Source organism: Grampus griseus (assembly GCF_964374135.1).
Source record: "Grampus griseus genome assembly, chromosome: 16".
In the NCBI taxonomy this organism is placed as follows: domain Eukaryota; kingdom Metazoa; phylum Chordata; class Mammalia; order Artiodactyla; family Delphinidae; genus Grampus; species Grampus griseus.
In genome coordinates this window covers 6,905,262-6,932,489 of record NC_139010.1, presented here as the reverse complement: position 1 = coordinate 6,932,489, position 27,228 = coordinate 6,905,262, and the positions used below count along the sequence as shown (strand labels likewise).

General features: G+C 39.1%; 1 protein-coding gene across 2 annotated transcripts in view; it reads left to right on the top strand.

The window, feature by feature from the left end:
* PCNX2 (pecanex 2) overlaps window positions 1-27,228 on the top strand; it is a gene marked incomplete at its 5' end in the record, with an annotated part of 272,510 nt that overhangs the window by 9,019 nt on the left and 236,263 nt on the right. For both annotated transcript variants that reach the window (XM_082673815.1, XM_082673816.1), the window contains 4 exons: window positions 9,515-9,720; window positions 10,925-11,045; window positions 11,718-11,754; window positions 18,787-20,064. In XM_082673815.1, the coding sequence (XP_082529941.1) occupies window positions 9,515-9,720; window positions 10,925-11,045; window positions 11,718-11,754; window positions 18,787-20,064 (1,642 nt within the window). The remainder of the gene's footprint in view (window positions 1-9,514; window positions 9,721-10,924; window positions 11,046-11,717; window positions 11,755-18,786; window positions 20,065-27,228) is intronic.

Here is a 27,228-nt window from a genome sequence, read left to right as displayed (position 1 = left end):
CCTGATGAATGATTAGTAGCTTGTCAAGCAAAGATGGTAGACCAAGAGAAGGAGTTTGAGTTTCAGTCTCAGTATGGTAAGACACATTGATGAATTCTTTTTTGGTCAAGTTTGAAGTAGGATATTATTTTTTATATCCCATTTTTTCTTTTTTTTGCGGTATGCGAGCCTCTCATTGTTGTGGCCTCTCCCGCTGCGGAGCACAGGCTCTCGACGTGCAGGCTCAGCGGCCATGGCTCACGGGCCCAGCCACTCCGCGGCATGTGGGATCTTCCCAGACTGGGCACGAACCTGTGTCCCCTGCATCGGCAGGCGGACTCTCAACCACCGCGCCACCAGGGAAGCCCCCCAATTTTTATTTTTCAAAAATTTCTAGTCTACAGAGAAGTTGCAAATATAACACAATGAATACCATATACCCTTCACTTCGATTCACCAGTTCTTAATGTTTTGCCACATTTGCCACATCACTGTCTTATATATTTATACATTTAAAATTTTGCTGAATCATTTGAGAATAAATTGCAAACATCAAGACACTTTCCCCCTAGAAGCTTCATCATGTGTCTCTTAAGGAGAAGGACATTCTCCCACATAATCATCACACTCAAAAAATGAATGTTGATGTAATGCTATTGTCTAATACATAGTTCTCATGTAGATTTCCCCAGTTATGCTAATGATGTCCAGTGTAGCTGAGCTTTTTGTTTTGTTTTTCTGGATCTAAGATTCAATCGAGGATCATGCATTGCTTTTAGTTGTCAAGTCTCTGAATTGTCCTTTATTCTAGAACACGTTCTTCAAGTTTTATTTTTTTCTTTTGTGGCAATAAAAGTTGTTTTGCAGAAATGTCCCACAATTTGGATTTTTAATTGTATCCTTGAGATTAGGTGTCTGATTATGCATTTTTTGGCATGAATACTATCTAAGTGATGTGTCCTTGTCCTGTATCACATCAGAGGCACCCAATGTCATTGCCCCTTTGGTAGTGCCAATAAGTTTGGTCATTGGTCAAGATGGTGTTGGCCAGATTTCTCTGTTGTAAACGTACCTAATTTCCTCTTGTATTTAACAAATAATCTGGGAGGAGAAACCTGGAGACTGTACATGTTATTGTATTCCCCCAACATTTTTACTCGTGGTTGTACCAAAAATTGATGATGCTTACCTAAAATAATTACCAAAATGATGGCTGAAAAATGGTGATTTTCTATTTATTCATAGGTATTCTTCTGTGAAGAAAAGCTCTCCTTTTCCCCCGCCTTGTAGTTTTGTTGTGTTTGTTAGTGTGGTCTCACAGATTCTTTTTTTTTTTTTTTAATTCAATGGATATTATTCATTCCTATCATCATTCTTTTTTTTTAATTTAAATATTTAATTTATCTCCAAACCAGATTTTTAAAAATAGAAGTATAGCTGATTTAAAATTTTATTTTAGTTTCAGGTGTACAGCGTAGTGATTCAGTATTTTTACAGATTATATTCCATTAAAAGTTACTACAAAATAATGGCTGTAATTCCCTATGCCGTACAATATATCCTTGTTACTTATCTATTTTACACATAGTTGTTTGTATCTCTTAATCCCCTACCCTTAACTTGCTCCTTCCCTTCCCTCTCCCCACTGGTAGCCACTAGTTTGTTCTCTGTGTCTGTGAGTTTGTTTCTGCTTTGCTTTATACATTCATTGTTTTATTTTTCAGATTCCACATAAAATGATATACAGTATTTGTCTTTCTTTGTCTGACTTATTTCACTAAGCATAGTGCACTCTAGGTCCATCTACCTTATTGCAAATGGCAGAATTTCATTTTTTTATGGCTAATATTCCATTATACACACACACACACACACACACACCCCCCACATCTTCTTTATTCATTTATCTGTCGATGGACATTTAGATTGCTTCCATATCTTGGCTGTTCTAAACAGTGCTGACATGAACATTAGACTGCATGTATCTTTTCGAGTTGTTTTTTTCAGATATATACCCAGGAATTGAATTGCTGGATCATATGGTAGTTCTGTTTTTAGTTTTTTGAGGAACCTCCATACTGTTTCCCATAGTGGATGCATGAATTTACATTTTCACCAACAGTGTACAACAGTTCCCTTTTTGTCCACATCCTCTCCAGCATTTGTTATTTGTGGACTTTTTGATGATGGTCATTCTGACAGGTGTGAGGTGATAATCTCTTTATGGTTTTAATTTGTGTTTCTCCAATAAGTAGCAGTGACGAGCATCTTTTCATGTGCCTGTTGGCCATCTGTATATCTTCTTTGGAAAAGTGTCTATTTAGGTCTTCTGCCCATTTTTTGATTGGATTGTTTGTTTGTTTTTTGATATTGAATTGTATGAGCTGTTTGTATATTTTGGATATTAACCCCTTGTCGGTCACATTGTTTGCAAATATTTTCTCCCATCCTGTAGGTTGTCTTTTTGTTTTGACAGTGGTTTCTTTTGCTGTGCAAAAGCCTTTAAGTTTAATTTGGTCCCATTTGTTTATTTTTGCTTTTATTTCTTTTGCCTTAGGAGACAGACCCCCAAAATATTGCCACTATTTATGTCAAAGAGTGGTCTGCATATGTTTTCTTCCAGGAATTTTATGGTTTCAGGTCTTACACTTAGGTTTTTAATCCACTTTGAGTTTTTTGTTTGTTTTTGTTTTGTTATTTTTTGGCTGCACCATGTGGCTTGTGGGATCTCAGTTCCCCTGCCAAGGATGGAACTGGGCCACATCAGTGAAAGCCCGGCATCCTAACCACTAGCCCACCAGGGAACTCCCCATTTGGGGTTTATTTTCACATATGGTGTGAGGAAATGTTCTAATCTCATTCTTAGAACATTTAGCTGTCCAGTTTTCTCAGCAGAAGAGACTGTCTTTTCTCCATTGTGTATTCTTTCCTGTTTTGTCATAGTTCAAGTGTGTAGGTTTACTTCTGGGCTGTCTATTCTGTTCCATTGATCTATGTGTCTGTTTTTGTGCCAGTACCATGCTGTTTTGATTACTGCAGTTTTGCAGTATAGTCTAAAGTCAGGGAGTGTGATACCTCCAGCTTTGCTCTTTTTTCTCAAGATTGCTTTGGCAATTTGGGGTTTTCATGGTTCCATATGAATTTTAGGATTATCTGTTCTAGTTCTGTGAAAAATGTCATGGGTATTTTGATAGGAATTGCATGAAATCTGTTGATTGCTTTGGGTAGTATGGACATTTTCATAATATGAATTCTTCCAATTCAAGAACACAGAATATCTTTCCATTTCTTTTTATCATTTTCAGATTCCTTCATCAATATTTTATAGTATCCAGGGTCTAGGTCTTTCACCTCCTTGGTTAAGTTTATTCTTAGGTATTTTATTCTTTTTGATGTGATTGTAAAGGGGATTGTTTCCTTAATTTCTCTTTGTGATAGTTCATTATTAGTGTATAGAAAAGCAACAGATTTCTGTACATTCATCTTGTATCCTGCAACTCTCCTCAGTCTTTTTGATATTAAGTTTACCCAAAATTTGGCAAGTGGTACCTTTTTCCAGCAGTTTTTGAGTCCTTTGGATATGTCCTCATCAGCTTTTGAGCACTTTCTTGCTTTCTAGCCCAACAAGTTAGTCCACACTTAGCTTATACATTTTCTGCTCCAGCCCTGGAAAAACCAGTCATTACTCTAAGGAGCCCTGATCCTTTTGGTGGGAAGTGGCATTTGGAATCCAAGATTTGGGGAAGCTGTAGTTATATTTATTGCTTTGGGGTTGTCTTTGCTTCTAGGTCCTTTCAGTAGACAGAGCTAGGGGAGCATATCTACCTATCTATCTAGCAGTCGCCTACTGAGAGTTGTTCTGAAACCTTTAAAATCTGATCCAAGTTAAAGGATTTTTCTTTTCCTTCACCCGCTCCACATTTGTATCTCCTTTTTTCCCACAGTGAGAACTCTGGTTGCCAACAATATCATTTTTTCAATCCTAAAATATACACAGGAATTACTACTCCCATACCTCTACCAAAAGAAAATCTTTTGGTTAAGTCCAAGATTGTTTTGTGTTTTTGTTATTATTATTATTTTAAGAATATAGCAATAATGTGCTGTGAGAGTATTGTTTTCTAAAGTTACTTGGATTAATTATTAAAAATTTTTTTTATTGAGATATAATTGACATATAACATCATATTAGATTATGGTTTATGATGTAATGATTCAATATTTGTATAGGATTAAGTCCTTTTTAAAAAATACTTATTTTATTTATTTATTAATTTTGGCTGCACTGGGTCTTGGTTTCAGTATCTTCGTTGCGGCATGTGGACTTCTTAGTTGCGGCACGTGGGATCTTTAGTTGCAGCATGCGGACTTCTTAGTTGCGGCATGCAAACTCTTAGTTGTGGCATGCATGCGGGTTCCAGTTCCCTCACCAGGGATCCAACCCGGGTCCTCTGCATTGGGAGCGCAGAGTCTTACCCACTGGACCACCAGGGAAGTCCCTAATAATTTTTTATATCTAATTTTTGATTTGTCTTTGTTGTTATGCTATCCATTTGCTATATGGTTAGGTTCATCTGTGGGTGTTTAATTTTAGTTTTTTTCCCTCCATCTTTGTTTATTTAATTATTTTGGGAGGTATAAAACAGGTTAAAAAACACATTAAAAAGATATGCCAGTTTACTTTGTCAAAAAATGTCTCTGGCTGCTGGGCGGAGAGTAGATTCGAGAAAGAGCAGGATAGAAGTGGGAGGTTCAGAGGCTATTTTGTTGGTCCAGCCCAGAGGTGATGTTGGCAGTAAAGATGGAGAAATGTGGATCTAGTTTGATAAGATTTAGTGATATGTTCATTTTTGGGGTGGAGAAGTAAGGATGAAATCAAGGGTTATGCCCAGTTACCTGGTTTGAGCAGCAAGTGTTTGGGGTACCGTTGACTGAGGTGGGAAAGGGTATGTAGGAGAGGACAGTTGGTGACAAAGGACATGAAACTAAATACCTAATTTTAGACATGTTAGCTTGGAGTTTCCTTTTAGATGTGAAAGTGGAGATGTTGACTAGGTAGTTGGATATAGGTGTGGGGAGCTTAGATAAGCTGTCTAAGCCAGAGATATGGATTGGAAAATCATCAATATAGGGATTCCATTGACTGCCAAGGGACTGAGTGAGAACGTGTAGGAAGAGAGAAGAGGGCTGAGGCCCCAGGAGCTCTAGACTCAGACGTAAGGCAAAGAGGAGCTGTGAGTGAGGCAGGGACAAAGCTAGGAGAGTGTGGCCTCTTAGAAGCAGAAAGAGGTGAGCATTTCAAGAAGCGAGGAACTGTGTTGAGGGCTGCTGAGAAAATTGGATTAAATTGTTGTCTTTAGAGACGTTGACAAGAACATTTTCAGTGGAGTGTTGGGGAGTAACAGCCAGATTGCTGTTAACATCCATCATCCTTTTCAGAATATAATTCTGAGAAAGGTTGCCTCCTATGGTTAATAAGGTTGTGTTAAAATGCTAAGTTCATGTAAACAAGAAAAAATTGTGATTTACCTTAGAACAAGTAAACCTCTATTCAAGATCTGAATATACCTTATATCGGGGGAAAAATCTGGGATCGAAATTAAATACAAATTTAAAACTGCTCATTCATGACAGATTTCTCCTAAACCCTCTTCCTTTCCTTGCATGCATACTTATAGGAGAGAAAATTCTAGAAGCTGGAGATCTTTTGTTGACTGAGCATAATGAGGTCAGCAGAAAAATGGCCTTGATAGGAATTTTCAGTGATGTTCCTGGGAATGTAGAATTGGGGGAATATGGGCAGAGCTCTAATTATATGGCATAAAAAGGGGACATTTAGAGGATGCTAGATTCCATTTGGAGGGTCTACTGAAGGGGGAGAGGTTTTTAAAGGAATCATGAGAGCAGAGAATTTGGGGAGGAATAATGTGCCATGAGTCACGTGCTGTGAAACCATTCCTCTCGCCAAGGAAATTTTCAGTAAAATGTCTATCTCTTACTAGGGTCTGGTGCGGTGTAGGGGCTTTTCAGTGGTGTGACAAAGTGCTAAGTGGTCCTTCGTCGAGGATGAGACAGGACCTCTTCTCACCTGGGTTGCAAACTAGTTACTAATGTTCATGTCAACTTCAACTTCAAGCTTCTTGCCTTCTCTTAATTCCAACATTACTAAGCTTATGCTGTAGCCCATATTTATGAGAATAGTGGCAAGTCAGTTTTTTCCCAAATGAATTTCCCCAGTATCCATATATAATCTTTTCTCTCTCCCCCTTCATCCCTAACCTTCTTTTCCCAATGCCTTAGGGTTTTTATCTCTAATCTTGAATGGAAGCTTCCCCATAAAATGGTACCCCCCAATATTAATTTAGGTGAAACCATGCTAGCTGCCATGCCCCAAATCTCAGTGGCTCAGTGAATCAAAGGTTTATTTCTCGCTTCTATTACATGTCCATCTTGGGTCTGTAAGGGCCTTGTCCCATAGAGTCACCCAGGAGCCCAGGCTGAAGGAAGCTCTATTGTCTTGTAGATGGATCTGGAAAACGTGGCCTCTGAGATTATCAACTAAAGAGGAGGAGAGTGGCATGGAAGAGGCACCAGCTCATAATTGTTCAGGCTTAGTAGTGACACTGGCCACTTCTGCTCATGGCCCATTGGCCAAAAGTAGGCACATGGGCCCAGCCTGACTGCAAGGGAGGCTGGGAAATGTAGGAGAGCCCGTGGGATATTGAGTGAGCACTTTCCCTGCTACCCCTACTAATTGGAATACTATGAGACCCAAGCTACATTATAATTCAAACAACTTATGAATATAATTTGTATATGACAGGGAATTCCTTGGTGGTCCAGTGGTTAGGACTCCGTGCTTATGGTGCAAGGGGCATGGGTTCCATCCCTAGTCGGGGAACTAAGATCCCACTAGCACAGCCAAAAAATAAGAAAATAAATAAAATAAAATAATATAAAATAATTCTCCTTTCAAAAATAAGTTGTATATGACAGTTTGCTAATCTATTCTCATAGACATTTGCTGGGGTTTATTTTTTATTAAAAACTTTTTTATCTGCCTTCTTTTTCTCCCCGCTTTCACTAAGAAGTAATTGACACACGACACTGTATAAGTTTAAGGTAGACATCCTGATGGTTTGGTTTACATATATTGTGAAATGATTATCACAGCTAAGCGTGGGCTTAGTTAACATCCATCATCTCATATAGATACAGTGCAAAGAGAAGAAAAAAATTCTTGCGATGAATTAGGGTCTACCCTCTTAACAACTTTCCTGTATATCATACAGCAATGTTAATTATAGTCATCATATACATGGCATCCTTAGTACTTATTACTCTCGTAAGTTTAGACCTTTTCACCACCTTCCTTCAGTTTCCCTCCTCCCACCCCCCCATCTCTGGTAACTACAAATCTGATCTCTTTTTCTATAAGTTTGGTGTTTTTCTTTTTGTTTTAAACTAATATAAATTTGTATTTCACTTATATTTAAATAAATTTCATGTAAGTGAGATCATACAGTATTTGTCTTGTCTTTCTCTGACTTACTTCACTCAGCATCATGTTGGTTTTAGCATTTGCTGGGTTTTATTGCTTCTTTATCAGTTTCTTCAAACTTACTCTCTAGCTTTAGCCTACATTTATTGATATTATTATTTTTTAAATTTATATTTTATTGAAGCACGGTTGATTTACAATGTTGTGTTAATTTCTGGTGTACAGCAAAGTGATTCAGTTATATATACATACATTCTTTTTTATATTCTTTGCCAGTATGGTTTATCACAGGATACTGAATATAGTTTCCTGTGCTCTGCAGTAGGACCTTGTTGTTTATCCACCCTATACATAATAGTTTGCATCTGCTAACCCCAAACTCCCAATCCTTCCCTCCCCCAGCCCCCTCTCCCCTCCTCCCCGGCAGCCACAAATCTGTTCTCTATATCTGTGAGTCTGTTTTGTAAATAAGTTCATTTGTGTCAGTTTTTTTTTTAGATCCCACATATAAGTGATGTCATATGGTATTTGTGTTTCTCTTTCTGACTTACTTCGCTTAGTATGGTAATCTCTAGGTCCATCCATTTTGCTGTAAATGGCATTATTTCATTCTTTTTTATTAGCCTACACTTTTTTAGACCTGAAATATACATACATGTTAAGGAAAAGTGATGGGGGCTATTAATGGCCTCTCCTTTCTGTCTCTCTTCAACTTGGCTATATATTCCTTGAGGTTCTTCACAACTTCTCATGAGGAGGTACATGTGTAAATGTGGAACTTATCTGCTTCCAGGGAGGGGAACTGACTTTATATATTTCTATCCATCTGATATTTATCTTATTTAATCATTCTGTCATTCACTTATTTATGAGTTCATATTTATTTGTGGACTTTTATCCGCATGAAATGAAAACAAGTCAGTGATGGTGAAAATTCTTCACTTCTGCTTTTACTGTAGGTGATCGTTTCCTCTTTCTTGGTTGTTGCTTTGGCTTGGCTATTCTGTTTTAGGAACGGTCTTACCCAGATGGTAAATTGTTAGATAGGACCAGGGCAGGTTGTGCCGGGGCTGCATGGGAGCAGCAGGGGGCCGGGCCATGTGGCCTCTGAGCCTCGCTGTGTTCCAGGTTGCAGCACTGACTGGAATCATTACTGGACTTATGAGATCCTTCTGGGAGATGCATTGCTAAAAGGGTCTCACTGTTTATTGAGGTTGCCCTTAGTATCATCTTGGGACCCTCAGGAATTCATTTCTATCCCAGCAGATAAGAATTTCATTTAGGAAGGACCAGAGAACCTGCCATGGTCCACGGTCTGTGAGAGAAATAGGAAGGGATGTGGGGTATCCTACAGAGTGGGACAATTATGTGGATCCCAGTGATTCATTTTGTTTCTTGAGGGGATTGGACAGAATTGAGCTGACCTTCACCATGATCTCCATGCAAAGATCCTTTGCCACTTTTGGAAATGTCCCTCTGCCTTTGAGAGGCAGTACACCCTCTTATGGCCCCTGCCTACGTCATGTCACTAGAGAAGTCCATGGCTTGATGATATTAACCCAATGGGAAATCAGGGAGGAAAGCAAGGGGGCGTTACACTAACCTTTCTCCTTCCCTTTGTTCTCTGCAAGGCCGTTTGTGTTTTGTTGAAGAAAACAGCATCTCAAAGGCCCTCCTCTGGCCTTGAAGACCGTATGCACGGAAGACCAGACTAGCCTGTAGAAAAGAGCTGGTAGAAATTGGAGACTCTCACTATAACGTATCTTTTGTTCCATGGGGTTCCTGTCTGCAAATCACATGTTGGTCATTGCAGCTAGTACCAGCACCTGAAAAATAAGAAAGACTTTAAAAAAAAATAAAAAGGTAGTAGCTCTTTCTCTTCAGGTATTACGAACAGGAAAAGTTACAAAACTAATAAAATTTGAAATCTTGCCCAATTTATGCTCAATAAATAGTTTTAAAATACTTTCAGATTTAAGACCGGAGGTAATCCTACAAGCAAATACATTTTTTCCTTTCTTTTCTCTTCTCTAGGCTTTTCCTCCAAATGCCATCACTGTATTTTTTTACTGCAGCTCAGTGACGATATTCTTCACAATAATCAAATTGATCAGTTATCGCCTACACCTCATGTTTGATAAAGGAGAAGTGATTCAGCAAAGGCCTTCCAGAAAGAAGGAAAAGCCAAATAAAGACAAAGAGGCCATCAGTGACCACATAACCAATCATAAAAATACAGGGTAACATTTCTCATTAATGCATTAGTTCATAATTTAAAGGTTTTAATTTTGATTAAAATAATTTTTCTCATGTATGAGTTGTTTGTGAAAATATGCCAGGAGAGGCAGACACAAATATGTACATTTTTCTTATATTTAAACATACACTTAGGCATAAAAATAATGCCTAAGTTGATAGGCATTTTATGATAATTGCCTTACCGTTGATAATCCAGATGGTTTAACTGACTATTTAATATGACCTTATACCATGCTCTGAAATTTATTTGCATTAGGCTTAGCATAGCAAAATATTTCACTTCAGTATTTTTATCTCATCATCTCAATGCTTAGTGCACGCCAGAGTATTTTCAGAAAGAACATTTGTGTTTGTTAATATAAAAGTAATACATTGCATAGAACTAAAATATTAAGAGTAATTCTCAAGTGAGCATTCATCACTATTCTTGGTCTTATTTCTGATAGTTCCTTAAGAGAGCATGTCTTATTTTAAAGTAATGTTTATTAGCTTTTAAAAATAAAATTTGTATACCGTGAACTCTTCCCCTTTTTTATACATATATATTTTTTTATTGAAATATAGTTGACTTACAATGTTGTGTTAGTTTCAGGTGTACAACAAAGTGATTCAGTTATGTGTGTGTGTGTGTGTATATGTATGTGTGTATATGTATGTGTGTGTGTGTGTGTGTGTATATATATATATATATATATATATACTTTTTCAGATTCTTTTCCCATATAGGTTATTACAAAATATTGAGTATAATTCCCTGTGCTATCCAGTAGGTCCCTGTTGTCTATCTCTTTTATACATAGTAGTGTGTATATGTGACTCCCAAATTCCTAATTTATCCCTCCCCGTCCTTTTCCCCTTTGGTAACCATAAGTTTGTTTTCTAAGTCTGTTTCTGTTTTGTATATGAGTTCATTTGTGTCATATCATAGATTCCACATATAAGTGATACCATATGGTATGTCTTTCTCTGTCTGACTTACTTAGTATGATAATCTCCAGGTCCATCCATGTTGCTGCAAATGGCATTCTTTCTTTCTTTTTTTATGGCTGAGTAATAGTCCATTGTGTATACCATGAATTGGACAAAGTGGAATCAAGGAAAAAAAATTGTTTAAGGACTAAGGTCAAAAGAGCCATAGTTTTATTTGATAATATCACTGCCCCTGTGTTTCTCATGGTGGCTTAGCAATAATGGGCGGATTAACAACGGCAAAAAGGAAGAGGCCAGTCGAACCCTCTCCACGCCTCCCGTCCACGGCAGCTCCAGAGGACAGAGCATAAACTCTCATCATTCATCTGGGCTCCTGGTTAGTGGTCTGTTTTCTGTTTCACTCTCCTCGTGCTGCTGGAGTGTTGATCATGGAAGTGTGCAATGGTGGTGACTGCAACTTACGTGCACTGGTTGTAAATACTGGCCTCTTGGTGGCAATGACCTGAGGGGAGCACATGGACCATGAGATAAACACCCAGTCACCCGTTCCAAGCACACCCACCGGCCTTCTCTGCAGTCTGCCTGCCCTGCCGAGACTGCACCACGGCCAGAAGAACCCATAAGCTCACCTTCACTGCCCTCTCCCTGGTCCTGTCTGTCATTCATCTCAATCATCGTATTTGCAATGCCTTCCCCTGGAATCCACTCCACCACTCCACATGAAATCATACTTAAATCACCTTTATTCTAGATTCACTTTCTTGGGCTCTATTCACTATAGTCTGAAGTAGCCCATTATTTTTTCTCCTTACTTTCTTAATTACCAAACTCCCTTTTCTCACAGCACCGTGGGCTTGGTTGGATGTCTACACTCTAGATATTTTTGTGTCCATCTTTGCTACCCGTTTTCTAAGTGGACACTCTGTTGTGTCTTTCCCATGTGCCATTGAGAGAAACAGTGGCTGCTGACTGCCTGGAAGTGGGCAGGGAGCTGAGTCATATTGATTGATTTTTTTTTTATATTGATTGATTTTTGTTCTTTATTTAGGAGCTGCCAGAACAGGAAACAGTGGAAGATCTCAAAGGTAGAGTGCTTATTCTCATCGTTTAATATTTTTTCACAGCATTATCTTCAGTGAAACAAAAAATAATTTTCATAGAGCAGAATGCCAGTGAATTCATTCAGAATTAGAACTGTACCCAAGATTGCAGTTATGTTTTACCTTCATTCCTTTAGCTCTTCATTTTCATTATTTCTTATCAGAACTTGTATGTCATGTCTACGTTCAGACTGTGATATTGTATTGATTATATTTCATTGTCCTTTCTGCAGTCTGTGACTCCTTTCATACAGCTCATAATAGCAGATATAAAATAGGATAAATTCATCATCGACACAGTATACTTTTTATTATAGTACTTACACTGAAAAATGACAGAGGAAATGACATTGCATTCTGTGTATATGCATTTCTGTCAAGTTACAAATTTTGTTCCTGAAATTTTCTTTTAACCCTCTCACCACAGATATTTGTTCTACTTTTTTACTAAGATTTCATTTTATTGTCTTTTTTTTTTAGTTATTTCTGAGATATATTTTAAAGTAATAACTAGAATTATGACTTATAACATTATACCAGAACATACAAGATTTTTAGAAATTTCATGTAATGTCTGAAACATTTATATTAACATATTTCCGTACAAATAATACAAAGAAAGTTTAGTATTAGTTTTTGTTTGTTTGTTTGTACTGCAGGTTCTTATCAGTCATCAGTTTTATACACATCAGTGTATACATGTCAATCCCAATCGCCCAATTCAGCACACCACCATCCCCACCCCACTGCGGTTTTCTCCCCTTGGTGTCCATACGTTTGTTCTCTACATCTGTGTCTCAACTTCTGCCCCGCAAACCGGCTCATCTGTACCATTTTTCTAGGTTCCAAATACATGCGTTAATATACGATATTTGTTTTTCTCTTTCTGACTTACTTCACTTCACTCTGTATGACAGTCTCTAGATCTGTCCATGTCTCTATAACTGACTCAATTTCGTTCCTTTTTATGGCTGAGTAATATTCCATTGTATATATGTACCACAACTTCTTTATCCATTCGTCTTTTGATGGGCATTTAGGCTGCTTCCATGACCTGGCTATTGTAAATAGTGCTGCAACGAACATTGGGGTGCATGTGTCTTTTTGAATTACGGTTTTCTCTGGGTATATGCCCAGTAGTGGGATTGCTGGATCATATGGTAGTTCTATTTTTAGTTTTCTAAGGAACCTCCATACTGTTCTCCATAGTGGCTGTATCAATTTACATTCCCACCAACAGTACAAGAGGGTTCCCTTTCCTCCACAGCCTCTCCAGCATTTGTTGTTTGTAGATTTTCTGCTGATGCCCATTCTAACTGGTGTGAGGTGATACCTCATTGTAGTTTTGATTTGCATTTCTCTAATAATTAGTGATGTTGAGCATCTTTTCATGTGCTTCTTGGCCATCTGTATGTCTTCTTTGGAGAAATGTCTATTTAGGTCTTCTGCCCATTTTTGGATTGGGTTCTTTGTTTTTTTAATATTGAGCTGCATGAGCTATTTATATATTTTGGAGATTAATCCTTTGTCCATTGATTCGTTTGCAAATATTTTCTCCCATTCTGAGGGTTGTCTTTTAGGCTTGTTTATGGTTTCCTTTGCTGTGCAAAAGCTTTGAAATTTCATTAGGTCCCATTTGTTTATTTTTGTTTTTATTTCCATTACTCTAGGAAGTGGATCAAAAAAGATCTTGCTGTGATTTATGTCAGAGTGTTCTTCCTATGTTTTCCTCTAAGAGTTTTATAGTGTCTGGTCTTACATTTAGGTCTTTAATCCATTTTGAGTTTATTTTTGTGTATGGTGTTAGGAAGTGTTCTAATTTCATTCTTTTACATGTAGCTGTCCAGTTTACCCAGCACCACTTATTGAAGAGGCTGTCCTTTCTCCATTGTATATCTTTGTCTCCTTTGTCATAGATTAGTTGACCATAGGTGCGTGGGTTTATCTCTGGGTTTTCTATCTTGTTCCATTGATCTGTGTTTCTGTTTTTGTGCCAGTACCATATTGTCTTGATTACTGTAGCTTTGTAGTATAGTCTGAAGTCAGGGAGTCTGATACCTCCAGCTCCGTTTTTTTCCCTCAAGACTGCTTTGGCTATTCGGGGTCTTTTGTGTCTCCATACAAATTTTAAGATGATTTGTTCTAGTTCCGTAAAAAATGCAATTGGTAATTTGATAGGAATTGCTTTGAATCTGTAGATTGCTTTGGGTAGTATAGTCATTTTCACAATATTGATTCTTCCAGTCCAAGAACATGGTATATCAGTCCATCTGTTGGTATCATCTTTAATTTCTTTCATCAGTGTCTTATAGTTTTCTGCACACAGGTCTTTTGTCTCCCTAGGTAGGTTTATTCCTAAGTATTTTATTCTTTTTGTTGCAATGGTAAATGGGAGTGTTTCCATAATTTCTCTTTCAGATTTTTCATCATTAGTGTATAGGAATGTGCATTAATTTTGTATCCTGCTACTTTACCAAATTCATTGATTAGCTCTAGTAGTTTTCTGGTGGCATTTTTAGGATTCTCTATGTATAGTATCACGTCATCTGCAAACAGTGACAGTTTTACTTCTTCTTTTCCAATTTGTATTCCTTTTTTTTTCTTCTCTGATTGCCGTGGCTAGGACTTCCAAAACTATGTTGAATAAGAGTGGCGAGAGTGGACATCTTTGTCTTCTTCCTGATCTTAGAGGAAATGCTTTCAGTTTTTCACTGTTGAGAATGATGTTTGCTGTGGGTTTGTCGTATATGGCCTTTATTATGTTGAGGTAGGTTCCCTCTGTGCCCACTTTCTGGAGAGTTTTTATCATTAAATGGGTGATGAATTTTGTCAAAAGCTTTTTCTGCATCTATTGAGATGATCATATATGGTTTTTATTCTTCAATTTGTTAATATGGTGTATCACATTGATTGATTTGCATATATTGAAGAATCCTTGCATCCCTGGGATAAATCCCACTTGATTGTGGTGTATGATCCTTTTAACGTGTTGTTGGATTCTGTTTGCTAGTATTTTGTTGAGGATTTTTGCATCTATATTTATCAGTGATATTGGTTTGTAGTTTTCTTTTTTTGTAGTATCTTTGTCTGGTTTTGTTATCAGGGTGATGGTGCCCTCAGAGAATGAGTTTGGGAGTGTTCTCTCCTCTGCAATTTTTTGGAAGAGTTTGAGAAGGATAGGTGATAGCTCTTCTCTAAATGTTTGATAGAATTCACCTGTGAAGCCATCTGGTCCTGGCCTTTTGTTTGTTGGAAGATTTTTAATCACAGTTTCTATTTCAGTACTTGTGATTGGTCTTTTCATATTTTCTATTTCTTCCTGGTTCAGTCTTGGAAGGTTATACCTTTCTAAGAATTTGTCCATGTCTTCCAGGTTGTCCATTTTATTGCCATAGAGCTGCTTGTAGTTGTCTCTTAGGATGCTTTGTATTTCTGCGGTGTCTGTTGTAACTTCTTTTTCGTTTCTAATTTTATTGATTTGAGTCCTCTCCCTCTTTTTCTTGATGAGTCTGCCTAATGGTTTATCAATTTTGTTTATCTTCTCAAAGAACCAGTTTTTAGTTGTATTGATCTTTGCTATTGTTTTCTTTGTTTCTATTTCATTTATTTCTGCTCTGATCTTTATGATTTCTTTTCTTCTGCTAACTTTGGGTGTTTGTTCTTCTTTCTCTTTCCTTTAGGTGTAGGGTTAGATTGATTACTTGAGATTTTTCTTGTTTCTTTAGATAGGCTTGTATAGCTATAAACTTCCCTCTTAAAACTGCTTTTGTTGCATCCCATAGGGTTTGGATCATCGTGTTTTCATTGTCATTTTTCTCTAGGTATTTTTTGATTTCCTCTTTGATTTCTTCAGTGATCTCTTGGTTATTTAGTAGCGTATTGTTTAGCCTCCATGTGTTTGTGTTTTTTACGTTTTTTTCCCTGTAATTCATTTCTACTCTCATAGTGTTGTGTCAGAAAAGATGCTTGATATGATTTCGATTTTCTTAAATTTACTGAGGCTTGATTTGTGACCCAAGGTGTGATATATCCTGGAGAATGTTCCGTGCGCATTTGAGAAGAAAGTGTAATCTGCTGTTTTTGGATGGAATGTCCTACAAATATCAATTAAATCTATCTGGTCTATTGTGTCTTTTAAAACTTGTTTCCTTATTTATTTTCATTTTGGATGATCTGTCCATTGGTGTAAGTGAGGTGTTCAAGTCCCCCACTATTATTGTGTTACTGTCGATTTCCTCCTTTATAGCTATTAGCAGTTGCCTTATGTATTGAGGTGCTCCTATGTTGGGTGCATATATATTTATAATAGTTATATCTTCTTCTTGGATTGATCCCTTAATCATTATGTAGTGTCCTTCCTTGTCTCTTGTAACATTCTTTATTTTAAAGTCTATTTTATCTGATATGAGTATAGCTACTCCAGCTTCCTTTTGATTTCCATTTGCATGGAATATCTTTTTCCATCCCCTTACTTTCAGTCTGTATGTGTCCCTAGGTCTGAAATGGATCTCTTGTAGACAGCATCTATATGGGTCTTGTTTTTGTATCCATTCAGCAAGCATGTGTCTTTTGGTTGGAGCATTTAATCCATTCACGTTTAAGGTAATTATCGATATGTATGTTCCTGTTACCATTTTCTTAATTGTTTTGGGTTTGTTTTTGTAGGTTCGTTTCTTCTCTTGTGTTTCGCACTTAGAGAAGTTCCTTTAACATTTGTTGTAGAGCTGGTTTGGTGGTGCTGAATTCTCTTAGCTTTTGCTTGTCTGTAAAGCTTTTGATTTCACCATCGAATCTGAATGAGATCCTTGCTGGGTAGAGTAATCTTGGTTGTAGGTTCTTCCCTTTCATCACTTTAAGTATATCATGCCACTCCCTTCTGGCTTGTAGAGTTTCTGCTGGGAAATCAGCTGTTAACCTTATGGGAGTTCCTTGTATGTTATTTGTCGTTTTTCCCTTGCTGCTTTCAGTAATTTCTTTGTCTTTAATTTTTGCCAGTCTTATTAATATGTGTCTTGGCGTGTTTCTCCTTGGTTTTATCCTGTATGGGACTCTCTGCTCTTCCTGGACTTGGGTGGCTATTTCCTTTCCCATGTTAGGGAATTTTTTACTATAATCTCTTCAAATATTTTCTCAGGTCCTTTCTCTCTCTCTTCTCCTTCTGGGACCCCTATAATGCAAATGTTGTTGCATTTAATGTCCCAGAGGTCTCTTAGGCTGTCTTCATTTCTTTTCATTCTTTTTTCTTTATTCTGTTCCGCAGCAGTGAATTCCACCATTCTGTCTTCCAGGTCACTTATCCGTTCTTCTGCCTCAGTTATTCTGCTATTGATTCCTTCTAGTGTATTTTTCATTTCAGTTATTGTATTGTTCATCTCTGTTTGTTTGTTCTTTAATTCTTCTAGGTGTTTGTTCTTTAATTCTTCTAGGTCTTTGTTAAACATTTCTTGCATCTTCTCGATCTTTGCCTCCATTGTTTTTCCGAGGTCCTGGATCATCTTCACTATCATTATTCTGAATTCTTTTTCTGGAAGGTTGCCTATCTCCACTTCATTTAGTTGTTTCTCTGGGGTTTTATCTTGTTCCTTCATCTGGTACATAGCCCTCTGCCTTTCATCTTGTCTATCTTTCTGTGAATGTGGTTTTTGTTCCACAGGCTGCAGGACTGTAGTTTTTCTTGCTTCTGCTGTCTGCCCTCTGGTGGATGAGGCTATCTAAGAGGCTCTGGTGGTGGGTAGAGCTGACTGTTGCTGTGGTGGGCAGAGCTCAGTAAAACTTTAATCCACTTGACTGTTGATGGGTGGGGCTGGGTTCCCTCCCTATTGGTTGTTTTGCCTGAGGCAACCCAACACTGGAACCTACCTGAGCTCTTTGGTGGGGCTAATGACAGACTCTGGGAGGGCTCTCGCCAAGGAGTACCTCCCAGAAGTTCTGCTGCCACTGTCCTTGTCCCCATGGTGAAACAGAGCCACCCCCCGCCTCTGCAGGAGACCCTCCAGCACTAGCAGGTAGGTCTGGTTCAGTCTCCTATGGGGTCACTGCTCCTTCCCCTGGGTCCTGATGCACACACTACTTTGTGTGTTCCCTCCAAGAATGGGGTCTCTGTTTCCACCAGTCCTGTCGAAGTCCTGCAATCAATTCCCACTAGCCTTCAAAGTCTGATTCTCTAGGAATTCCTCCTCCCGTTGCCGGGCCCCCAGGTTGTGAAGCCTGACGTGGGGCTCAGAACCTTCACTCCAGTGGGTGGACTTCTTTGGTATAAGTGTTTGTGAGTGTTTGTGAGCCAGTTTGTGAGTCACCCACCCAGCAGTTATTGGATTTGATTTTATTGTGATTTCGCCCCTCCTACCGTCTCATTGTGGCTTCTCCTTTGTCTTTGGATGTCGGGTATCTTTTTTGGTGAGTTCCAGTGTCTTCCTGTCGATGATTGTCCAGCAGCTAGTTGTGATTCTGGTGCTCTTGTAAGAGGGAGTGAGAGCACGTCCTTCTACTCCGCCATCTTGGTTCCTCCTCCCATTTTATTGTCTTTTGATTGTCTTCAGAAGGCTTAGAAAAGAACTTTTGGAGGCCAGAATGAACCCCTTCCTTTCCCTGCATTGAAAAACTTCTGCTGAGTTCACATTATTCTTAGCATAAAATCCAAGCTGCTTTTGCTTGTCAAGCCTTATATATCAATATTTTGGACCCTCCCTGCCTTGGTTTAGAAGGATTAAATAACTTGCCCAATATAACGTAGCTAGTGAATAGCAGAGCCAGGACCTTTCTGATTGCAAATATGTTGTTTAAATCATACTAGTCTGCCTCCCAAGCCCACAAAAGAGGGAAAGCTACAAGCCTGAATTATTTTTTAAATATAGAGATTTCAGGAACAATTTCACAGCGGAGGAGCTATTTTTAGACTAAGCATCTAATCACATTTGTTGCTGGTGTTATTTTTAGTTTGTTATTATTTGGTCTTGCTCCATGACATTATTCATCCATTCTGGATGTGAATCGAGTTGCTGTTGTTGTTGATTTCAGGTGTCATTGTGTCAGATGACCAGCCCGTAGCACCAGTGTCATCTACATCACCTGGGATGAAAACGGAACGCTTACCTGCTTCTAAAGGGCATGTGCCGGAAACCATGACCACGTCAGCAATACCAGTGAAACCAGTCGTGGCAGAAACTTGCATCAGTGATAAAGGGAAGGAAAAAGGGGGCCAGGGGCAGTCCCCCTTCTGCCACAGATCCGAGGGTGGCTTGGTGGACAAAGAAGCCGTGAAGAAGGTGCCCTACCTGTCTTTGTCTCAATACGACTTACTGGAGACAGATGTTTCTTTCCAGCCTTGGGGGAGTGAGAATTCCGTCCCGATCCCAGAACTTGGGAATTTTGCCTCCATCAGGGAACAGTTGCAAAGCAAGTCACCTCAGGACAGCCTGAGCAGTAGCTGCCCTCAGTGTAACACCGTCATTGCCAAACCTGGGCGGGAGCAGGTTTCCCAGCAGGTGGACCCACCCTTGAACCAGGAGGTGGATGACTCAGATAATGAGGTCGCTGTCACTCTTATAGATACTTCTCAACCTGGAGACCTGCTGAGTCTGCACGAGCCCATTAAGATTGTCATCACCATGAGCAGTACCCCCAACTCCATGACAGACTTGGAAAGTTCTCTTCACCTGAAGGTGGTTGGTACTGAGGCAACCGGCTTCACGTGTGATGCCGAGCCAGTTCCCCCAGGGGCCGCTGGTCCTGAGAAACAGATGAGAATTCCCATCATCACCCTTGAGCTGTCTGAGGGTGGAGGAGGAGGCATGGTGTGTCCTGAAGGCAATGGAAGTGACAGGACGCCAGAGAGATTGATGGTGGAGGCGTCTTCCAATCCATGTTCTGGCTATGAATCTGGGGACGGGGGCGATGCCACACAGGACCACAGTCCTTCCCCAGGAGACCCCTGTACAACCCCGCCACCCACGCCTGATGTGGTCTCCGAGTCTGAGGGGGGCATGGAAGTCCAGGCTAACCTTGACCCATCATCTTGTAGAACCAGCCAGGAAAAGAGACACTCCCAAGTCCTCAGCGTAGACAGCGGGACAGACGTCTTCTTGAGCAAAAGTTCCGCAGAAGTTATTAACGATAAAGAGCAAACAATGCCAACTTCCAAATCTGACCTGGAGGCCAAGGAAGGACAAATACCAAATGAATCCAACTTCCTGGAATTTGTCTCCCTGTTAGAATCAATTAATACTTCCAAGGTGGTGGTATCCAACCAAAAGAATGAGCCGGCAGAGCAGAGCAAAGACAGCGGGCTTCCTGGAGGTGCGGGCTTCTGTGATTTGATTTTGCAAACAGCGGGATAACTGTTGTGTAATTGTTGGGTGCTTGGTGTCGTCACTGATATTTGCTGAGTGTATCAAAACTAAGCTGTGTGATGAGCATGGATTAAACCTGGCTTATTCCACCAGGAAATTTGAGGCATAGTAATGAAGATTTGGCTTCCCTAGGCAAGAACGTTTACTTCTAAGGAAATGAGCAGTTATATTTTACCACGGTGACAAGACCCCTGAAGGTAGCTCTTCCTTAATAGCATAGATGCGGAACTTTCCTGGCGGTCCAGTGGTTGAGACTTCACCTCCCAATGCAGGGGGTGCACGTTCGATCCCTGGTTGGGGAGCTAAGATCCCACGTGACTCGTGGCCAAAAAAAACAAAACATAAAACAGAAGCAATATTGTAACAAATTCAATGAGACTTTTAAAAAAATAAATTAAAAAGTAAAGGTATGAAAAATAATAGAATAGATTCATTCTGGGAAAGCTGATTGTAAAGCAAATTTCTGTGAAAGGAATCCACTTTTCTGTTGAATTCCATTATATAATCTGTGCTGAATTCTCTAATTATCCCAAGTTGTAAACATAATTATAATAAACACACAGCTCTTAATTCACGCCGGCACCATCCTAAGGACTTTACAGATATTAACACGGGTGACCATCCGTGGTGGTTTGTCCAAAAAGACCCTCATTAACGTGTGTTTTGCCAACATAATTATTAATAACGCTGCCTTTCACTCTCAAAAGGGTTCCCAGTTTGAGCAATATATTATACAGTTAGTCTCACTTTCACTCATTTAGTCTTCATGTAACCTTGTGTTATGGGTCCTGTTATCATTCCTTTTTTGCAGCTGGTTTTCACTACCTTTCCCAAGTTAGCCTAGTAAGTCTACAACTCAGCTTTGATTCCAGGCAGTCTGGCTACAGAGTCAACACTCATAAATAATAAACTATATTTCCTGTATGAATAGAAGATTCATTCTCTTAATATCTCTGGGCTCAGTTTCCTCCCAGGCAAAGGATATTACTGGACTAGAGTTTTTTTTTTTTTTTTTTTTTTTGTGGCCACTCCACATGGGTTGTGGAATCTTAGTTCCCCGACCAGGGATTGAACCTGGGGCCAAGGCAGTGAAAGCGCTGAGTCCTAACCACTGGACCGCCAGGGAAGTCCCATGGACTAGAGTTTTTACAAAGTCTTTTAACTTTATTTATTTATTTTAAATTAATTAATTAATTTTATTTTTGGCTGCGTTGGATCTTTGTTGCTGCATGCGGGCTTTCTCTAGTTGCAGCAAGCGGGGACTACTCTTCATTACAGTGCACGGGCTTCTTACTGCGGTGGCTTCTCTTGTTGTGGAGCACGGGCTGTAGGCGCGCGGGCTTCAGTAGTTGTGGCACTTGGGCTCACTAGTTGTGGTGCGCAGGCTTAGTTGTTCCACAGCATGTGGGATCTTCCTGGACCAGGGCTCGAACCCGTGTCCCCTGCATTGGCAGGCGGATTCTTAACCACTATGCCACCAAGGAAGTCCCAAAGTCTTTTAACTTTAAATGTCCATACTTCTTTGATTTTTGAGTACATCATTTCTGCCTAGGTCTCTGAGAGCGTATCTATATGGTAGGATTGCTTGCAGGAAGTTGTGGTTCACATGGCAGTAGCATATCTTCATGCTATGATTGTCCCTTTGCTACCGCCTGTTCCCTGCTCTTTGGGCCAGTCAGGGGGACCCTTTGGCTCTATGTAGGCAGCTCCCAGCGATTTGCTCTTTTTTCTTTTGTCTTTCTGGTGCTCTGCCAGAAGGCTTGCCCTGCTTGTGGGTCAGTCCAATCTTGCCTAAAAATTCATTAAGTCTGAATATTGAAGTTATGTAAAGTGAATGCATTCTCCGTGTTACTATGTCTGTGTATCCAAGATTTTGCATATGGAGTAACAAGAACAGGAAGGATTCAGCTAAACTTTATAACAGACACATGCAGTACAAGAAAGCATTGGTTACTTTGAGATACTAGACACTTTCTGATACAAGATTTGGATTCTCACCATCTAATTCATATAAAGGTTCACGTATCTTGACCAGCACTGTCTAATAGAACTTTCTGCAGTGATGGAATTATCCCGTATCTGCCATCCAGGACAGCAGGCACTGGCCACGTGTAGCTATTAAATACTTGAAATGGGGATTGTGCAGCTGAGAAATGGAATTTTTAATTTTATTGAATGTTACTTCATTTAAGTAGCCACATGTGGCCACTGGCTACTGTATTAGGTAATGCTGATCTGGGTGATGTGTTTCTTTCCGGGAAGCTGTGTGTGGGGAGGACAGAGCTCTGGGTTTGGAACTTGACAGCCCAGGGCCAAATTTTGGTTTTGCCGTCCAGCGGGGTGAGCTTGGACAACTCACCATATCCATCTGAGTCACAGTAGCTTCAGTAAAGCAGGAATAATAATACGTTACAGATTTACTGTGATGATTCAAGTAAGAAAATATGTGAAAAGTCTTGTACTTGATCAATTTCAGACTTCTCTTCTGAGGTTCCCCTCAGGCTATATGTGAGGTTTATTTGGTCTGTCTACTTAAGTTTCTGCTCTTAAACTTTTCAGCCAGCCACGTGCAATCAGAACAGGGTTGAGTTGGAAACCTAGGGGCTGTGCAAAGAGATGTGGATGCTCTGAGGTTTTCTATGGAAAGGAACAGGCTTGGTTGTCGGGAACTTGCAGGTACAACAGGGAGGGAGGAGTTGGACTGGATCGTATACCTATTCCAGGCAGGGACAGGGTTTTTTTTTTAATTTAATTTTTTAAAATTACCAAACATTTGCTCTTCTTATTGTCCTGGGAATTACTCTCCTGCCTCCTATTTTTTTTTTTATTGAAATATAGTTGATTTACAATATTATATTTATTTCCGGTATCTAACAGTGATTTACAATTTTTAAAGATTGTACTTCATTTAAAGTTCTTATAAAATATTGGCTCTGTTCCCGGTGCTTTACAATGTATCCTTGTAGCTTATTTATTTTAAACATAGTGGTTTGTACCTCTTAACCCCCTACCCCTGTCTTGCCCCTCCCCCCTTCCCTCTCCCCACTGGTAACCACTAGTTTGTTCTCTATATCTCTGAGTCTGTTTCTGTTTTGTTATATTCACTAGTTTTATTTTTTAGATTCCACATATATGTGATAACATACAGTATTTGTCTTTCTCTGTCTGACTTATTTCACTAAGCATAATAACTACAAGTCCATCCATTTTGTTGCAAATGGCAAAAGTTCATTCCTTTTTATGGCTGAGTAGTATTCCATTGGAAATAGTTATACCACATCTTCTTTATCCATTCACCTGTTGATGGACACTTAGGTTGCTTACATATCTTGGCTGTTGTAGACACTGTTGCTGTGAATACCTTTTCAAATTAGTGTTTTCGTTTTCTTCAGATATATACCCAGGAGTGGGATTGCTGGATCATATGGTGGTTCTATTTTCAGATTTTTGAGGAATTTCCATACTGTTCTCCATAGTGGCCGTACCAGTTTACATTACCACCAACAATTACTAGGGTTCCCTTTTCTCCATATTCTCAACAACATGTATTATCTGTAGACTTTTTGATGATAGCCCTTCTGACAGGTGTGAGGTAACGTCTCATTGTGGTTTTGATTTGCATTTCTCTGATGATTAGCAATGTTGAGCGTCTTTTCATGTGCCTGTTGGCCATCTTTATGTCTTCTTTAGGAAAATGTCTATTCATGTCTTCTGCCCATTTTTTGAATCGGGTTGATTTGTTTTCTTGATATTGATTTGTATGAAATGTTTATATATTTTGGATATTAGCTCCTTATTGGTCATATTATTTGCAAATATTTTCTCCCAATCATTAGGTTGTCTGTTTGTTTTGACAGTGGTCTCCTTTGCTGTAAGCTTTTAAGTTTAATTAGTCCCATTTGTTTGTTTTTGCTTTTGTTTCCTTTGCCTTAGGAAACAGATGCAAACAATAATACTACGATTTATGTCAAAGAGTGTTCTGCCTATGTTTTCTTCTGGGAGTATTTTGTTTTTTGATCTTACATTTAGGTCTTTAATCCATTTTGAGCTTATTTTTGCATACGGTGTGAAGAAATGTTCTAATCTTTTTCTTTTACATGTGGTTGTCCAGGTATCTCTATGGTACTCTTTTTTTTTTTTTTAAATAAATTTATTTATTTTTGGCTACATTGGGTCTTTGTTGCTGCGTGCGGGCTTTCTCTAGTTACGGTGAGCGGGGGCTACTCTTGGCTTTGGTGCGCGGGCTTCTCATTGCAGTGGCTTCTCTTGTTGCGGAGCATGGGCTCTAGGTGCATGGGCTCAGTAGTTGTGGCACGTGGGCTCAGTAGTTGTGGCTCACGGGCTCTAGAGCGCAGGCTCAGTAGTCGTGGCGCATGGGCTTAGTTGCTCCGCGGCATGTGGGATCTTCCCGGGCCTGGGCTCGAACCCGTGTCCCCTGTGTTGGCAGGTGGATTCTTAACCACTGTGCCACCAGGGAAGCCCTCTATGGTGCTCTTATTTCCAACCCAGGTCATCTCCACAAAGGCCTTTAAATTATCTTTAGGTCTTGGGGATATTCTAGAATTTGAGGTTATGGAAAACCACACCCTTATCAACAGCCTTTAAAACCATGTTTTTGTTTTCTTTTGATACAGCTTTATTTTACTTTGTGGAAATAAACAAAGACTGCTCAAATGAGAAGAACTAAGGCTATCATTCAGAGCTTGCTACAGCGAGAGTCAGCCACCAGCATTTTGGCAGCGACTCCAAGGCAGGCAGAGGAGTGGGAAAGCTTTGTAGTGGAAGAAAGGAAGGCTTTGGGTGTGATTGCAGGCTGTTGGCCTGGGGAAGCTGGAGGTGGGGTAATTAGAGCACCCTATGCGATTGGTTAGGGGAGCGTATTTGGCTCCTTCTGATTGGTTGGGTTTCTCTGGTTGGAAGCAGGGGCAAAAATTAGGGAAGCTCTGTTATTGTTCAAGTCCTGGCCATTTGGGACTGATTGTTATAGGGGTTATTATTTGGCTTTCTGAGCTATTTGCTAGAAGCAGTGGTCTGAGTTCCTGCAAGTCTGACTTGTATCGTGTATTGGTTTCTTGGCTGGTTACCGTAGGTTATGGGTTGGTTTTCTGGGCTGGTTGCTGTAGCTTGTAGGTCAGAGTTCTGCATTTATATATATTGTCTGGCTATTATCCATTTGTATACTCAGTTTCTTCTAGACTTTCTAAGAAAATAATCATGATGCATGTGAAGATGATTATTGAAGAATTATCTGGAGTATAGAAGAATTGACAGACCCTAAATTTATAACAGTAGGGGTCTAGTTTAATAAATTATACTTTTAAATGTTGTGTATACTTCAGTTCTTGCATAAGGTAGAAGGATATCTCACGTAATTAAATATTTACAACACTTTAAGATAAATAGAACAGCTATGAAACATTTGTGTGCTAACTGTTCTATTTAGTTCAGTAAATTATATGAACGTAATATTATATAACTTCCATTTTTAGATGATGTAGGAGAATGTCTAATGTCATTAAATATTTACAATACTTTAAGTCAAGTAGAACAGTTCTAAATCAACATCTGGATTATGACTTAAATTTTGAAAAAAAAAATGATGCCTAGAAAAAAGTACTGGTGTGGTATGTCTCATATTGGCTCCTGTAACAGCATGGTGGGGTTAAGAGTAATTTAAGAGTTTTTTTCCTTTTCTCTAGTTTTAAATTACATGGCATTCATGTGTATTATTTTTAGAAACAGAGAATTCCTATAAACGTGTATTTTTAAAGGGAAAAAGAAAAAAATAACCCATAGGTTGACATATGTAATGTGCCCATTTAAGGGAAGGAGAGACTAAGGTATTAAAAGCGAAGCGAATGGATGGGTCCACATACATGTAGTGTCAGAAGGTAGAGCTGTCTAAACATGCCTCCCTGCAGTTTTTACGTGACGTGATCACTGGCTAAAGCTGTTTGTTATGATAGCACTTTCTCACAAATGTGTTTCTTGAAAACTGTGAAAACTTCTATCCTGACAAGCTGTCAAATGAAAGGCAAACATTTTTGTACCAAAGAAATTCTGATCGTTTCACAGATGCACTGGGAATATTTATCTTCAGGACTCACTTGGAAGTCAGCAGTGTTTCTCTAAGTACTTCAAGTCCAAGGATGAAAAACTTTGTTGTATACATGATGATGTGATTTAGACCCCACTTCACCTTTTGAGACAGATCTTGGTGGACTTTCTGAATGCCATGTCTTGAAAGAGCCTGTAGGTTCAAACCACTCAATCGTGTTCTTCTCTCAGGCAAAAATTTATGCAGAAGAAGATAGCTATTGGTATCTTTGGTCATGGGAATACAGAGGACATTGTGACCTTAAAAGTGGCCATTGGGTGTGTCTTTAGATAAGGACGGCTGACCCTCAGGGGTCATTCCACTTTGCATAATGGTGTAAACTAAGACCCTTGTTCTGGTCCATTATTTAAAGAGGATTCTAAAAATTCAAAAACCCGATATATACCTATTGATCTTGGAATTCTAATTCATCTTAAAATATTCTCAGGGTAAGGCGTAGGCATAGTATCTCACTGAGTCCTCCACAGTGCCAAGGTGTGGTTCAAGGTCAGCTCTACTTAATGAGCACCTACTTTATGAAGAGGCTAATTCTACCTTCAGCTTGAAAATTTAGATTTTGAGAATGAGTGAGAAGGAAAGACTGATAAGGTTTTAAAATGCAAAATGAGACTTTACTCCAAAATCGCCATTATTTTCCTCGATGCTATTCATATATGAGTTATGAACCTTTCAGGACTAAGTTAACCAAAAGGGTGATTTTCAACTGGGTAAGCCAGTGGTCACTGGAGTATTACAGGGGAGTCCTTGAATCCATACGTAAAGTGATGGTATTTGTAGATGTCTCAATAACATGTCTCTGACACATACACACTTCTGTTTTTCAAAAATATTTAGGTACTTTCGTAATTAGTAAAATGAAAATTTATCTAAATAAAATGTATTTAATTTATTTTAAATGTATTTATTCTGAATTCATAGGAGCTATTTAGATTTTCTATCTATTCTTGCTTCAGTTTTGGTAACTTGTTTCCAAGTATCTTCCCATTAATTTCT